The sequence below is a fragment of the Syngnathus floridae genome, chromosome 14, assembly GCF_059516105.1.
Source record: "Syngnathus floridae isolate MCC-2025c chromosome 14, RoL_Sflo_1.0, whole genome shotgun sequence".
Classification (NCBI taxonomy): Eukaryota; Metazoa; Chordata; class Actinopteri; order Syngnathiformes; family Syngnathidae; genus Syngnathus; species Syngnathus floridae.
In genome coordinates, this window is record NC_142426.1 from 2450274 (window position 1) to 2465790 (window position 15517).

At 46.7% G+C, this 15517-nt stretch overlaps 2 protein-coding genes across 6 annotated transcripts in view; one reads left to right on the forward strand and one right to left on the reverse strand.

Moving 5' to 3' along the window:
* hectd3 (HECT domain containing 3) overlaps positions 1-15517 on the forward strand; it is a 35827-nt gene that overhangs the window by 11668 nt on the left and 8642 nt on the right. For all 4 annotated transcript variants that reach the window (XM_088395490.1, XM_088395493.1, XM_088395494.1 and 1 more), the window contains 3 exons: positions 1857-2009; positions 2111-2248; positions 4170-4273. The gene's annotated coding sequence lies outside the window, so the exon portion shown is untranslated. Of the gene's footprint in view, positions 1-1856; positions 2010-2110; positions 2249-4169; positions 4274-15517 lie in introns of those variants that run through there.
* On the reverse strand, positions 1369-15337 carry st6galnac3 (ST6 (alpha-N-acetyl-neuraminyl-2,3-beta-galactosyl-1,3)-N-acetylgalactosaminide alpha-2,6-sialyltransferase 3). Of its 2 annotated transcripts, XM_088395503.1 has the most exons (5): positions 15171-15337; positions 8949-9143; positions 6603-7012; positions 4185-4292; positions 1369-4073 (listed from the first exon to the last, which is right to left on the reverse strand). In XM_088395503.1, the coding sequence occupies exons 1-5, from the start codon at positions 15186-15188 to the stop codon at positions 3884-3886; spliced, it is 921 nt and encodes a 306-aa protein (XP_088251629.1). In that variant the 5' UTR covers positions 15189-15337; the 3' UTR covers positions 1369-3883. The 2 variants fall into 2 exon arrangements, 1 of the variants encoding a protein (XP_088251629.1); XR_015862435.1 differs by lacking the exons at positions 6603-7012; positions 15171-15337 and adding an exon at positions 9679-15086 and having other exon boundaries at positions 4050-4073.

Genomic DNA, 15517 nt, shown 5'->3' on the forward strand with positions numbered 1-15517 from the left:
GTCACAAGAGAATCAGATTGGCCTGCTTGGTAAATGAATTATGTTCTTATTCCTTCCGCTGGAATTGTGCTTGCCTCAAGTAGATGAAAGGGAGGGAAAAAATAATAAGGATGCTACTTCCGAATGTTTTAACATGATTTACTCTGCTGTTTTGCAAGGACTGCCTTTATTTCGTCATTCATAGCATTCTCAGGGCTATGTTGAAAGAAAAACAAGGTGTTCCTTTAGAGCGTAGGCTACGTCTCGAAAAAAAATCTTTTTTTCATGTTCATTTGGTTGTAATAGTAGTGAAAACATGTTTTTTTCCCTACCATGTATCTCCTATCTGTCTCTCATATCTGTGGCCATTCTTTTGAATGATCCCCATCTCAAGGGCTGCTTTCGTTTGTCCTTCTAAATCCCCCTCTGTTGAGCTTATTCAATGCGCTTGGCTTTATTTTTCAACTTTAGCGCCACTGTGAACATTTATTGGCCATTTCAGCTGCGGCACGCAATGACTTTTAAGCCTGGCTAAAAAGCTGCATTCTTCTTCTTGTGCGACATCCAATCCCCGTGTAAAGCTCCCCAAATGTCGACGTCCACCTAATGGGAATTCACATTTGCCTTCGTGCCTACGTAAGTGCTGCTGCCCTTTAAAGCGCTGCAGGGCTATTCCTTCCTTCCATTTATTTTATTCACAGGCACGCTGATGCGCAGAAAATTCCCCTCGGATGCTTGCTTATGTGCGTGCAGGGAGATTTACATTTTGTGTCCAAAGTCATTTCAGTGTTGAGCGACTTCCCCTAATGATGCCGTAAGTCGGCGGCGGCGTCACGTGAGGGCCGCCGCCAGCAGGCTTTTTCTCCCGCTTAGACAACACAAGTTACAGCTGATTAACTCCTTAAATGTGATTGTTTATCTGGCTTTATGATCTGACTGTTTGGCTCCTATTTTTTATTGACTTCTCTCCGTAGGTGTCAAATTTAAGCACCTCATAATTCAAGTATGCTACAGTCACATTAAAATGAGTCTACTGACCCACGCAAGGAGAAAGGACAGGAGCTGACAGGAACAACGCTGAGAAAAGTTGACCACAGCTTGTGAAAGGATAAACCAAGTTTGGTATTTTTCACAAGTATCCAACCCTTCTCCAAAACTGTTGACAGAGTGAGACGGCCCCTGTGGCGGTCTGTTCTCAACAGGCCGTCTCACACAATTAAGGAAGCGATCAATAAGCTCCCGCAGGTCCACATCAATTTTGACTTACCCACCCTGCCTAAAGTAGAAAAAGCCCTTCACCAAATGTCAAGTGTAAAAGCTACCAAGATTCCCCCATTCTCCATCACAGCAGCAATGTGGCACGCGTACAGAGCAAATCATGATATCAAGTGCTTTTAGGTTCTTTTAAAGGCAACAAAACAACAAAATACATTCTTCAATTAGAAAAAAAAAGTCAAATGTTTACAATATGCCACCGACAGTTACGAAGCAAATGACACAATTGAAGCTTTTTTTCTGATGAATGAAAAACAATGTTGCACTTTGATGCTAATCTAGCACCAGTAAAAATGACACAGTCGTGTTACATTCAAACACACACACACACACACACACACACACACACACACACACACACACACACACACACACACACACACACACACACACACACACACACACACACGCAAGGACGTGTATACAAGGACACTTGACCTGAAACAAAAAAAGTGATCACATTAAAAACAAAACGTTTGTGTTCTACCCTCAAAATCTCAGTTTGATGCAGTGCAAAATCCACAAAATCAAAAACCACTCTTTAATGATTTGTGTCATCGTGAAGGCAGAATATTTCAATTTGGATTTCATTATTGTTGCAGGTGAAGCAAATGGAGTGGCCAACCAGGCGCAAACAACAACCTAAAAACGGTAGCAGCGACATCTCCTAAAATGAAGTCAGTCACATGTAAACTGATCTGAGAGCTGCCAGATGACTGCACAATCACAGTGTGTGTCTGTTCCCAACCTTTGAGGTAAACATGCATGATGACATCATCAAATTCCTCCCACGCTAGAATTGGAAAGAAAAAAAAAAAAGGGGGGAGAGTAAATAAATGCTTGTTGCCATTCACAGTGACCCGGGGCAGTGCCAGGAGAAATCTAACCAGTGACCCCTGCCCGTTTTGCTACAACAGCAATATCTGCTTCAAAGATAAACAGCGACAAACATCAGGCCTTTTACGAGATCTCTGCTCCAAAGTCAGTGGCAAAGGTAAACGTCTCATTTGTACCTTTTGAGACAGCTGAATGGCGCTGCATGCCGAGAACATGTGTGAAGGGTGAAAAGGAGATCTGGGTCAACTGTAACAGATGCCTGCTTTGTTTGTCCCTGCTAAATTGGCATATTTCAACAATCAGTGGCCAGGTTATTGACTCAATTTCAGACTGCGAAAGGCGGCACTGGTATATTACAATTTATAACATGTGAAAGTGCCATTTCAAGCCAAGGGACAAAAGACTTGTGGCGCAGATCCATGTTAAAAGTCCACTTAGAAGCCAAAAAGACACCACATCAAATCATACTGCAAATTGGCGTCTCCCTATATTCCAAGATGACATTCAATACTGCAATATGTGGCAATTTTCCACATTCAGCAGACAGACTGTTTATGTGCTGCTGTTTTGGTTAGCAACAGTGGACTCAGTGGTTAACTAACTTCATCGGATGCAAATAATGCACTCTGCCAATGAGGGAAGGCCACTTTTTAAATACACGATATAGAAATAAAAGCATCACTATCAGCGTGCTACAATAAAGTCGATTGACGACGAGCCTGAAGGATATTTAAGCCTCATGAATCTTCGTCCTGAGCACAACCTGCTGGGGGCACTGACAAGACAAGAAGGTGGGCGACATGATAAAGGAGTGTGAGCACATCAAAGTCCAACTGCGTGGAATCAATTATGAGTAAACACATGCACTGAAAATAAATAAATAAAATGAAAGGCGGCGTGATAATTCATACAGGAAACAGCGACGCATTTGCCTTGGGTTGCGTCACTGCAGACATTCCACTCCCAATCGTGCCTTGACTCAGCTGGAAAAATTGTCAGCTAACCGTTTAAGGGGCAGTTTCTGCCTTTAGTTTAGATTTTTGTGAAAAGAGGCAAACTAACCATGCACCAGACAGTTTGACTACAAAAGAAGTGCTTTGAAGGCTTTGTGAGTCACAGCGAACACTCCATTTTGACCAGACAGAGCAGAGCGTTGGTTCCGCCATCAGGATTCGCTTAAGTTTGCACTCTGCAAAAGCTGCTAACTAGCAAACGGACAGTTTCTTCCTTCAGTTTAGTCCTTGTTAAAAAGTTCATAGTATTTGCTGGACTACTGCATGATTTGCACTGCAAAAAAAATAAAAATATTGCACTCAAAGGCTGAGGAAGGTTTGGAGTGGCAACGTCTTATTGCCTCAACCTTCACAAGTGTCTCATTCTGAACCCGCCAGACTGTGCCTTCTGTGACATCCACAAAACGGACTTTCTTCAGCTTTTTTTTCCTGTTGTTAAAACAATTGATGCACAACTTGCACTTCAAACTAAAAAAAAGTGCTAACGCCCTCCCTCCAATGCTTTGTGAGAGTTTTTTGGAGTGCCCATGTCGCTCGCTGCCTTTACTTGTGGCCCAATGGGATGGCGCCATCAATTCTGAAGTCGCCTTACTGTGACCACGACTCGCCACGGCTTCCCACGACATCTTTATACCACCAACTAACACTAACTTTCCTTCGGGTCGGTCCTTTAAAAAAAGTCTCGGCCGGACCACTGCATGACGTCAATGACAAGAAGCGTCCGGTGTCCGCCAAACAAGCAAAAAGCCAATGAAGTGTAGAATAAGCCTTTTTGAGCGTCACGACAGCTGCCAGGGTGGATTGAAGAACTTGATGGCGTGGTTTTTGGCCCACTTGGCGAACACACTTTTCTCTGTGACAAAGCGGTGCCCTCCGTACGGGGCACTCTCGTGCAACAAGTACTCGGCGCACTCATCCCGGCTGCCGGCCTCGTAGTAGTGGTAAGGGACTTTGCGGTAGCCTTCGGTCCTGCGGAACGGACAAAGAACTTTCCTCATGCATGCATTTTGTGTCTTAAGGATTGTCCTCATTGCTGAAATGTAATGGATCTATTTTGTCACGCAGGCGGAGGAGTCTTACTTGCAGTAGGTGTCGTTGATCATGCCGTAGACGTGGATCTCTTTGCACATGTCCATGGCGAGGATGAGCGTGAACCAGCCTGTGCTGAGGTACGACCCTGACTGGATCCTGTTAACACAAACAAGCACACACAAATTGTAAGAAGAGCTGCTGCAGGCTAGCAACATTTATTTGTTTTTTATTACAAGAACGACACAGCGCCGCTTTTCATTTTTAACGATGCGAATGAGCAACGCTGCCACGTCAGCTCGCTCAAGCGTTTCTTCATTCTGACCGGAGGGCAATAAGAAGCCATTGTAGACCCAGTGAAGGCTGCCGCTGCTGCTCGTTTTTATTGCTTTCTTAACAAAGGCCACTAACGAGCTACTTATGATGCCACAAGGCGTTTGAAGAACTTGTGAATACTTGGCAAATTTATCGGCTATCTGAATATTATCCGACCCAATATCTCGATCAGCATCGGCCTAAAAAAAAAAATTAAAAAAAAATCTCTATTAGTCGGTCCCTAAATATGGTCAAGGTATTTGACAAAATAACGGCTTGTGTCATTAGGTTGAATTGAAAGTATGGCTCATTGTGTTTTGTGGAGATTGGTAACATTTTCTTTCTTCATTAACATTACTTAATCATACAAGGTCATATTCACAAAAGAAGCACACACCTGAAAGCGTGCATCTTGACTTGTAATTTGAAGTTATGACATGAAGCAATTTGCTGCGCAATGCTTTTTGATCTCGTTACGTGTGGAATTGTGGGGATTGGTGACAATTGATATTTTGTCATATTGACAAAAGAACGGAAAGGCCATCACCATGGCGATCACCAAGGCCATCACCAGCTATGACCTTTAATGCGAGGTGTATGACTCAATGCAGTTTGTCCATAAATCATTTTTTACGTCGTTACACGTGACCTTTAACCTTAGATGAGTTCCTTAAGGTCAAGCTGAATCATGACTAAAAACAAAACAGATGAGCACCTCTCTTCCTGCTAAGTATGATTGCATTTCTTTGTATTTGCTGTGTTTGACCTTGCTGTGACCTACATCATGAAGTTCAAATCTCTGAAAAATGAAAAGAAATATTTGTGGGAAATATCAAGTATTTAGTTGCGTATTGGAAAAAATAACACCCTGGAGAGTACACAATGTAATGCAACAGCCCACACGCTCAAAATGTCACCTCCGACGCAAGCTGTCAGCAGCCACACTTTTCCGTCACACTGACAAAGCGGAACGGAATATTCCCACGGTTGTTATACTGTGAATGTCTGGATGTTGGGTTTGTGAAGGACAAACCGACCGACACTCTAAAAGTTTCAAAATGGAGGTCTCGTTAGCAAACGGCAGATGCTGCACGGTGGCTGGCAGGCTGGCAGGCTGGCTGGCTGGCTGGCTGGCTGGCTGGCTGATATCCTTTCAATGCCGCTTTATTAACGCTGATGTCACGCCTGTGTAATCAGGCTGGATAATCGGCTGCGAGCGGCCTACGTTGGCACTCAGTCACACGGAAACATTGGCCTTTGAAATGAAAAGGAGAATCCGTTTCACAGCTGAGCTGTGTTGCACTCAGAGATGATGTTCGTTCTTTTTCAGAACCGACGTCTTGTAATTGTGTAGACAACTTAAAACTGAGGACATGTTCAATGTTCTTCACCACATTGCTTTTTTTCCACTCGGATTGGGCCGCTTATTATTGCCGCTACAATTTAGTATCCTTTGGAAAGCGTGAAAAATGACAAAAGTTAAACGACACCCCCTGTTTGAAAGCGCCAACAGACAAACGCATAATATGGAGAGCGATACTGTCACCTAGTGGTGTAAGCGCAATTATTATATATCATTAATTGTGTCGAGATAATAATGAAAGAATTCATTGGTATTTTATGAATTGCAGAAGCACCATGCTGGCCCCTGCACAATCCAATCAAACAGTATCTTAATGATTGTGTTGTAACAAACGCAGGCTAACATGGCGTCAATGCGCTCTTAGCATCTAATGAATACTTGGGTGTGACAGCGTGATTTAGGTGAGGTGGCTTATCTGCCGGCGCTGTGGACCGATAGCATCCGACAGGAAGCCGCTCCGCTCGGCGGGTGGGTGGCGCCGATAAACCACGTGTGCGCCGCTTGCGGATTATAGCCCATGACCCGTTTTGCCAGATGGAGAACAGAACAGGAAGTCTCCTCAACCAGCATGTGCTTTGTGGCAGTGGTTTTCCTTGTTGTTGTTAAGAGTGAACTTAGTCATTATGTTGATATTAGTGACATTTCCATGCAGAAAACAGCACTTTTTTAGTTGTTCTATCCTTTTGCTGCGTCCAATAGACCTAATCATTGCATGATTGAAAAGCCCTCCCCACCACCTTTAATTTGCGATATGACTCGATGGCATTTGCGCTCGATGATTTTGGACTCACCTGTCCTTGCCCGTCTCCTTCTTGAAGACCATGTCGCAATAATTCATCCTGTCATCGGTGGTGGCGTAGATGCGTGCGTGCGGGTAGTTGTCGGCCGCCTTGCGCAACATGTTGTACACCACTCCCTTGCCGTCGGTGCGCATGTTGCGCAGCGGGCCCCACACCACGTAGAGCGTCTGGTTGTTTTGGCCAAAGAAGTGCTGCGGCCTCTGCAGCAGCAGCGGCACGCTGGTGTGCGACACCACCCGCAGCGTGGTGCGCCAGCCCACGTCGCGCTCAAAGCCCCGCGTTGGCGCGTTGTTCATGCGCCAGATGCACGGCGAGCGGTCAATGAGCGCCCCGGCCGCCTGGCCCAGCATCTGGCCCGAGCTGGACACCACGCTGCACAGCTCGCACTTGAGCTTCAAGGGCTGCGGTGGGAAAGGGGACGGGATTGGCCTTTGGTGAACAAAAACAGTTTGACGTGGCTCACATCATCCTACCGACACACCACCTTTAATATGAGAGCAGTGACAATATTATAGGGATGTTTTTGGCCTTATAAAGGATCCCATCAAATATATGGATGCCATCATAACTCATAAAGGTTTTAAGAGCGGTGCATAAAAATCCCCGTCAGCGACTACGTTAATTGAATGGGCACCGTAAGTTTACGACGCAGAACGCAGAGGTGCGCAAGCGTCGTCGTTAAGTGGCTGTAGAACATTATAGCTATGAATCGGCGAGCTACGCTTTCACACGCCTACGAGGAGCCCTGAAGCCAGCCAGGGAACGTTACACTTTATAGTCGCCGAAAAAAGATGGCGCTGAAAGTTCATTGCTTAACCATCACGGATTAGTCAATGTTTTGATATTACAATTGTTTAGCCAGTTCTTCCTAAATTGGTTGAATCAAATCTATTTGTTTTTTGAGCTATTTATTTAGATTATTTCATGATTAGTTCATGATTTGTAACTTTTTGATATCTTCATTTAGCTTGAGGGTGATTTCAGCAAGAGATTTTAAAGTCATCATAACCTGACCCATTTGTCCATTTGAAAAGTCAAATGTGGCCCTGGAGCACAAGCATTTTATTTACAAACTGTTGTAAATAAATCCAACTTAATGCATCCCACTGCAGGCATCTTTTGTAATCCTCACAATCCTGCCACATTCTTTAAAAAGCGGAGCGTGGACATTTGGGAAAATGCAGCGTTAATTTTGCTCAATAGCCTTCACATCGCCGTTGATTAAAATGCACAAGGCGGCGGCGTTCATTAACAGGCCATGATTATTACATTAGCGCAATCGTCCCCGGCGGACGCTTCGGCTGAGTCATTCTCCTTGAAAGACTCTCTGTGCTTGTCTTTAGATGCATGAGTAAAGTCCTCTAAAGCACCAATAATTCACCGATGCTCTATATTTTGTCTTACTGCCAATTCCGTTCCTATGAATGAAAACACAGAAAGTAGCAACCTACCAAAATAAAAGCATAACAGCCTCATATTAATATATACCCAAATCAAAATGTTTTGTTCTCAAAACGTTGGTTAGTACCAGTTGTGGATGTGAGTCCTATCAAGATAGCACAAAAAGGAAACAGAATCTAAAGTCAAACACGTTGACTTGATTGGCAGCAACCGGATTCCTTCCACTGATCACATTTTCGGTTGCAAACAAATAGGCAGGACGATGATATTTCACACCTGCAAGAATGGGTGGAAAGACAAACGCTGTCATGCATTAAACATGCGCGGGTGAGAAGTTTAGAACCCCTCTGGTGACACCGTGTTACGGATGCTAGGAGATTACCATCCGGGTGAAATATGAGCGACTGTTAAAGTGTCGCAGAGGGAGGCAAACATTCACCCCCACGGATTGCCTGGACAGACGGGAAGGAAGGAAGGAAGTTCAGAGCGAGAGCTTTCAAAGCTCCACAATAATGCGCCTCAACAGTTTTCCCCTCCTCCTCCTCCTCCTCTCCTCGACTCGCCTCGCCTTGTAATGTGTGGGAATTAAGCCTCTTTGATATTTCAATTTCCATAAATTGCGTCGAGAGTATCCAGCAGCGAGCCTTTTGAAGGCAGCAGAATGGGATCACACAGCGTGGTACAAAAGCGACAAGCAAACATCAAACAAGACATTTTCCGACTTCATGAATTCAGCCAATACTTGACGGAACGCACCTTTGGTATTGGCAGTCGTTGTGAGTACCCGATACTCCGAAATAAGGTTGTTTGAGTGTTAAAAATGATTTTGTCTCCAATTTGGGGATTTTCAACGGCCGTGACTTTGATAATTGAACTGGCCTGATCAGGCCAGCGTGTTAACAGCATGTTTAAAGAAAAAGCAAAAAAAACACTCACTTCCTGTTTGGGGATGCTGACGTATCCTGGATGAGGTTTGAAAGCCTGGTACGGTTGCTTGGATGGCGCCGAGTGGCTGCCCAATGCCTCGCCTAATGCGGGCTGCCACGGGAAGTAGGGCTTCTCGGCCAGGTGGACGGCCACCAGGAAGAGCGACACTGCCGCCACCAGTCCGGTGGCGATCACCGACTTTCTCTGTGGGGGAGAAAAGAGTCAAACAAGGATGTTTTCTCTTTAAAAAGTCAAAGTCAAAGTCAGCTTTATTGTCAATTTCTCCACATGCCAAAGACACACAAAGAAACCGAAATTTCGTTCCCCCCTATCCCACGGTGACAAGACATGGCTCACAACAGACAAACAAGTAAACAAGTAAAACAAAAGCGTGCTGAATAAATAATGAATAAATAACACAACAATAAATAAATAAATAAGAGGAGCAGAAAAAAAAAAAGGAGCAAGTACAGCAGACATTCCCGAAAATAGCGCAACAGTGCCGCACGCTACGCAGAAGGGGGTAGCGAGTTCAGGGCCCTAACAGCCTGGAGAAAGAAGCTGTTGGCGAGTCTGGTGGTGCGGGAGCGCAGGCTCCTGTACCTCTTCCCAGAGGGCAGAAGGTCAAACAAAGAGTGAGCCGGGTGACTCACATCTCTGGCAATCGAGGTTGCCTTGCGGGCGAGATGGGAGGTGTAAATGTCCTTCAGGGAGGGGAGCGAAGCACCAATAATCTTACCAGCCGTATTCACTATGCGCTGCAGGGCCTTCAAGTTCTGTTCAGTGCAGTTACCACCCCAGACAGCGATGCAACTGGTGAGGACGCTCTCAATGGTGCCACGGTAGAATGTAGACAGGACTGCCTGAGGAGCACATGCACGCCTGAGCTTCCGCAGGAAGTACAGGCGGCGCTGAGCTTTCTTTGCCAGTGACGAGGTGTTGGCGGACCAGGAGAGGTCCTCACTGATGTGCACCCCCAGGAACTTGGTGCAGCTCACCCTCTCCACCACAGCACCGTCGATGATCAGCGGCAGGTGTATTGTGTGACCCTTCCAGAAGTCAACAATGATTTCCTTGGTCTTATTGACGTTCAGCAGGAGGTCGTTGTCCCTGCACCACGTGGTCAGAAGGTCAACTTCCGACCTGTACCGAGTCTCGTCGCCCTTCGTGATGAGACCCACCAGAGTCGTGTCGTCAGCAAACTTCACTATGCGGTTGTCGCTGTAGGTCGCAGTGCAGTCATGCGTCAGCAGGGTGAAGAGCAATGGACTGAGCACGCAGCCCTGGGGGGCCCCCGTGCTCAGTGTGATGCTGGCGGAGATTTTGTCGCCAACACGCACCACCTGAGGCCTCTGACAGAGGAAGTCCAGTAGCCAGTTGCAGAGGGAGGTACTGAGGCCCAGCTCGTCGAGTTTGCAGATGAGTCGCTGCGGCACAATGGTGTTGAAGGCAGAGCTGAAGTCCACAAACAGCAACCTCACATATGAGTCCTTTCTCTCCAGGTGGGTGAGGGCGAGTGGAGGGCAGAGCAGATGGCATCCTCAGAGGACCGCTTGGCACGGTACGCAAACTGGAAAGGGTCAATGGTGGGGGGGAGAACGGACTTGATGTGCTCCATGACCAGCCGCTCAAAGCACTTCATGATGATGGGCGTCAGTGCCACAGGGCGGTAGTCATTGAAGCAGGACGGTGCAGGTTTCTTCGGCACAGGAACGATGGTGGCAGCCTTGAAACACGAGGGGACGATGGCCTGCTGCAGGGAAACGTTAAAGATGTCCGTGAAGACACCCGACAGCTCCCCAGCGCAGTCCTTCAGCGCTCGACCCGGGATGTTGTCAGGGCCCGCTGCCTTACGGGTGTCAATAGCGGCAAGCGCCCTCCTCACACCGTCGGCAGAGAGGCGCAGGGGCTGCTCGTGTGGGGGGGGAGTGGTCTTCAGCAGGCAAGTGCTGTTCTGGGCGTCGAAGCGAGCAAAGAAGCGGTTCAGATCGTTCAGCAGACGGACGTCGCCCTCACAGCTCCTCAGCGCGGGCTTGTAGTCCGTGATGGTCTGAATGCCCCGCCAAAGGCTACGTGCGTCCTTGCTGTCCTTGAAGTGGGTGGAGACCTTGCACGAGAACACCTTCTTCGCTTCTTTGATGCCTCGGGACAGGTCTGCCCTCGCTCTCCTCAAGCCAGCCTCATCCCCCGCTCTGAAAGCCTTGTCCCTGGCCCTCAACAGTCTGAGGACAGCCCCCGTCAGCCACGGCTTCCAGTTCGCGCGAGTGACGACGGATTTCGAGCAAGTCACATCATCGATGCACTTCGTAATGTAAGAGGTAACAGAGTCAGTATACTCCTCTATGTCCGTCCAATCGTTGTAGGTGGCTGCCTGCTTAAACAAGTCCCAGTCAGTGGTGTCGAAGCAGTCACGAAGTGCATCGGAGGCACCCTCAGGCCACACTCGAACCCGCCTCCGAACCGGCCTGGATGCCTTTACCAATTGTCTGTATGCGGGCAAAGGAAAGGAAGTGCAAGGAAGTGACACAAGGAAGCCGGAAGGGGGAGGGAGCATAGATTGCAGAATGACTGTGTGTTTATTTCCCCACATTTAGCAGTCAGCCTTGTTCTAAGGGTGAAAATCAGCTTGTTTACTGGCACATGATTGGTTGAAAGGGTCTTCCAAACAGGCGCCTGCGTGGGCGAGCCGCTCTCTAGCTCCGTAAACAAGCGCTTCATTGGGAGCAGCTAATTGCGTTGGGAATTCAAATATATTTTTTAAATATTTATCTCAAGGCTGTTTTGCACTTTCAGGTCTCAGGTGGCACCCCCACCCGTACGCCCGCCAAACAGCCGAGGAATTAAAAACACAGAGAAGGCTGTTTGTAGGCAATTTCCTGTCAGCTGTATTTTAATACCACAAACTCCTTTTTGAATTAGGCTTGGTTCGGTTCTGGGGCTGCTTTGGTTTATCCGGAACAGGCTTTGGAAACCATTAAAAAATACCCCCACCCAAATCAAAAGACAACGGATAGTTGCACTTCTCTCCAACCCCAGCAGAGGGCCCAATTGCCTCACACTGTAGGATAGATTTTAAAAATGTGTCCATTTTATGACGTAAGCGCAAAAATCCTTCAATTCAAGTCAAACGAGCACTAATCCGCTAGCGACGCTAAGGGGAGCTTAATGTGCCCTGAAAAACAAAGGTGACCAGCTCTGGAGGTGTGCGCGTGACCTTGTTGGGAGAAGCCATTAGGCTAATGCATACCTCACATCTAATGGAACATAATCCCCCAGAAGATAAAGCACTTATATTTCTCCCCCCCTTCTACTTTAGAAAACACTCACGCACACATGTTCATCATAATATTCATAATAACAACGTACAAGTGTATAAAAAAAATCCAAAGACGACACAACCGTTTTTTGGGCTCATTGTGGCAAGTCCCACAAGAATAGCCCAAATTCACACCAGTACTTGTTTGGATGGGGAAAAGGGAAGCAGTTAATTCACTCAAGTAGCTTAAGTTTAACATGTTCACGTAGTGTAAACAGTTGCGACGACAATAAAGCAGATAACGAGATTTTCTGCTGGCTGGCTTCAAGGGCGCCAAGAGCTCACTGCTGCTCAAAGTAAGCCAGAAGAAGTCGGGGAGAAAGTACGAGGAGGATTACAGCGCTTTGGAGCCGAAGAGGTGTCGATCCCACTCTGGATGTGACGGGATCAGGCCGGGCTCGGACGCTTGGCCTCGCAATGAATCGCTTTGTCATTCAAGTGGTCTGCACAGAGCTTTTCACACAAGGTCGCCTGTTGATTGGTCAGGGCCGACCGAGCGAGCGACCGAGGCTTCGGGAGCGCCTACGTGTCACCAATGCAAATTAGATTTCCCACACTCTGGCATGACACCGCGTCGGCCATCTGGCGAGGATAAAATCTTCGAGATGAGGCGGTCTTCACTGAAAAAGGCCAAAATGACCCTAAAATGTCTGTTTCAAACCGAAATGGCAAACTTTCCATCTTTTGAATATCAGGAAGAAAACACTAAACAAAGATCATATCGTAGAGCCACTATAACAGAAACAAAAACGACATGCCACTTTTTGGATTAAAACACTATCTGAGCTCACAAGACGATATCTAACAAGGTCCCTGTTTATGACATATTTTCCCTTCAGATACTCCAAGTCCCACAATGCACTGCTATGGCTCACTACATTGGCTTATGAGGGACAAACAAAAACCTGTCATATGCTTCTGTAGGACATAACGCGCACCTCTGATACCACAGAACCCAAAATACAAGCGTAAACGTTCATATTCGTCAATTTAGCTCTAAACACCAAAAGATTTTCATGTTGCTGCCATCTGCCTATGATTAAAGGGCTAGAGACACCGGTATATGTATAAATCGGTTTTAGTTAGCTTATGGGCTTATAAATATAAATTGACGCTCGAAACAACGAAAAGGAAGCTGTTGCTCTGAAAATTTTAATTTAAATTTGCCGCACAGACGAGTTTGACTGCACCGAGCCGCCAGCCGGAAGTGACGTCTCAAGTTGTACGCGTTTAGCTTCAGTGAATGTAAACAAAAAGAGAAGAGGGGCCAGCGCGGAGACGTCGGGCCAGGTTTGCGGCCAACCCAGCTCGTCTAGCCGTGCCTTCCATTATCCTGGCGTACGTTCGTTCGCGGGACGACAAGATGGGTTGCGTTCGCCTGATAAGATCCACGAAGATCCACGAACCGGACAGTGCGTGCCTGCTGTGTGCTCGTGTTCACAGTGGCCTGGTTGACTGTCATCTTTCCGGACTCTGCTGTGCATCGCGAGCGGCTAGCGTGCTATCACTCTTATTGTTCATCTTCTTGTTTTAATTTTCCTGTGTTGTTTACTTGTATGTGCGTTGTGAACTCTGTCTTATCTTTCCGGACTCTGCTGTGCATCGGGAGCGGCTAGCGTGCTATCACTCTTATTGTTCATCTTCTTGTTTTAATTTTCCTGTGTTGTTTACTTGTATGTGCGTTGTGAACTCTGTCTTGTCACCCTGGGATAATGAGAAACGTAATTTCGATCTCTTTGTGTGTCTTGACATGCGGAGGAATTGACAATAAAGGAGACTTGGAGACTTTGACTTTGAAAAGTATGTCGAAGCGTGACGGGAGGGGCACAATTCAGAAAACGTGCTCAGCTCGTCGAAAAAATGCGATTTAAGAAATAAAATTAAAAATGCGCCTAAAACCTAAACCAAACGCTGCAGATGTTCATTTCTCCATGCGCAGTGGTCAACTCGGCACTCTACTCTTTTTACTATGCCAACCTAACCACAGTGACGGGAGAGGCACAAATCAGAAAACGTGCTCAGCTCGTCGAGAAAATGCGATTTAAGCAATAAAATTAAAAATGCTTATAAAACCTAAACCAAACGTTGCAGGTGGTCATGTCTTAATGTGCCGAGATCAACTCGGCACTCTAAAGCCCCCAAGAGCACTTTTTACTATGCCAACCTAACCAGAGTGACGGGAGGGGCACAATTCAGAAAATGTGCTCAGCTCAGCCCAAGTGAACTGCTAGATTCATCATATTCTGCGTCAAAAGAGGTTTCTGAATCGGATAAAATGATGCTAATATTGCCGCTAGAAACGGAGCTGTCGCTATCATCTGCCATGTTGTTTGGGTTTGTTGACATCCAGATGTACAACTTGTGACGTCACAGTAATGGCGCCGCCAGTTTGGCTTCGTGCGGGACCCGATCGATAAACTGGCATTTCATTTCAGCTTTATTCTTAGTAATCGGTGTCCATTTTTAATTTCCAATGCGGCAAATGTGTTCACTTTATACATTCTATCAAATTCCGTTCTAATTGAAAAAAAAAAGGGATGTCTCTAGCCCTTTAAAGTGATAACCACTTATTCATGATGATGATGAGGATGTCACGCACACGCACGCAGGCACGCGCACCACATAATACGCAGAAACACCTGCATGCACACGTTTGACAGACAGCATGACAACAGGCCCACTATCACGCTATATCGAATAGACCTCCCCAAAAAAAGGGGGGTCGCGCCGAGCGGACCCCTGCAAAATGAGGACAGCCGTTGCCCGCATTGTGTATTGCCTTCATCGGCATGCACAACTTCATCACGCGTTGTTTTCGTTGCTACCGATGCAAAAAAAATAAAACACACAAATAACACCCCTCATCCCCGCCCCCACCCTTTTGCCCGTCCGTCTCCCTCCATTCAATCGCTCACCTTCCAAATCCAGGCCATCTTTATTTCCACGATGCTCTTTGAACGCTTGTCAGCAGCACTGCGACGCCATGAAAGGTCCCCCGTGACATTGGGTGCAGGAGAAAAAAGGCTAAAAACCAGCTCGAGGGTCGGTACCGTTATTCGTCTCCTCTGCGGCCCTTTTTTTCTTCCAGTGGAGCTGCTGCCAGAAGTTATTTGCGATCCTATTGGTCCACACGCGTAAAAAGCCCCGCCCACTCATCCTCCCGTTCGCCTCTTGTCTGAGCGCAAGTCACGTGGTTGGTGTCCGCTTCCTGTCTTTGAGGGTTGGGATCAGGAATTTGAAACCTTAATTTTTAACCCTAATC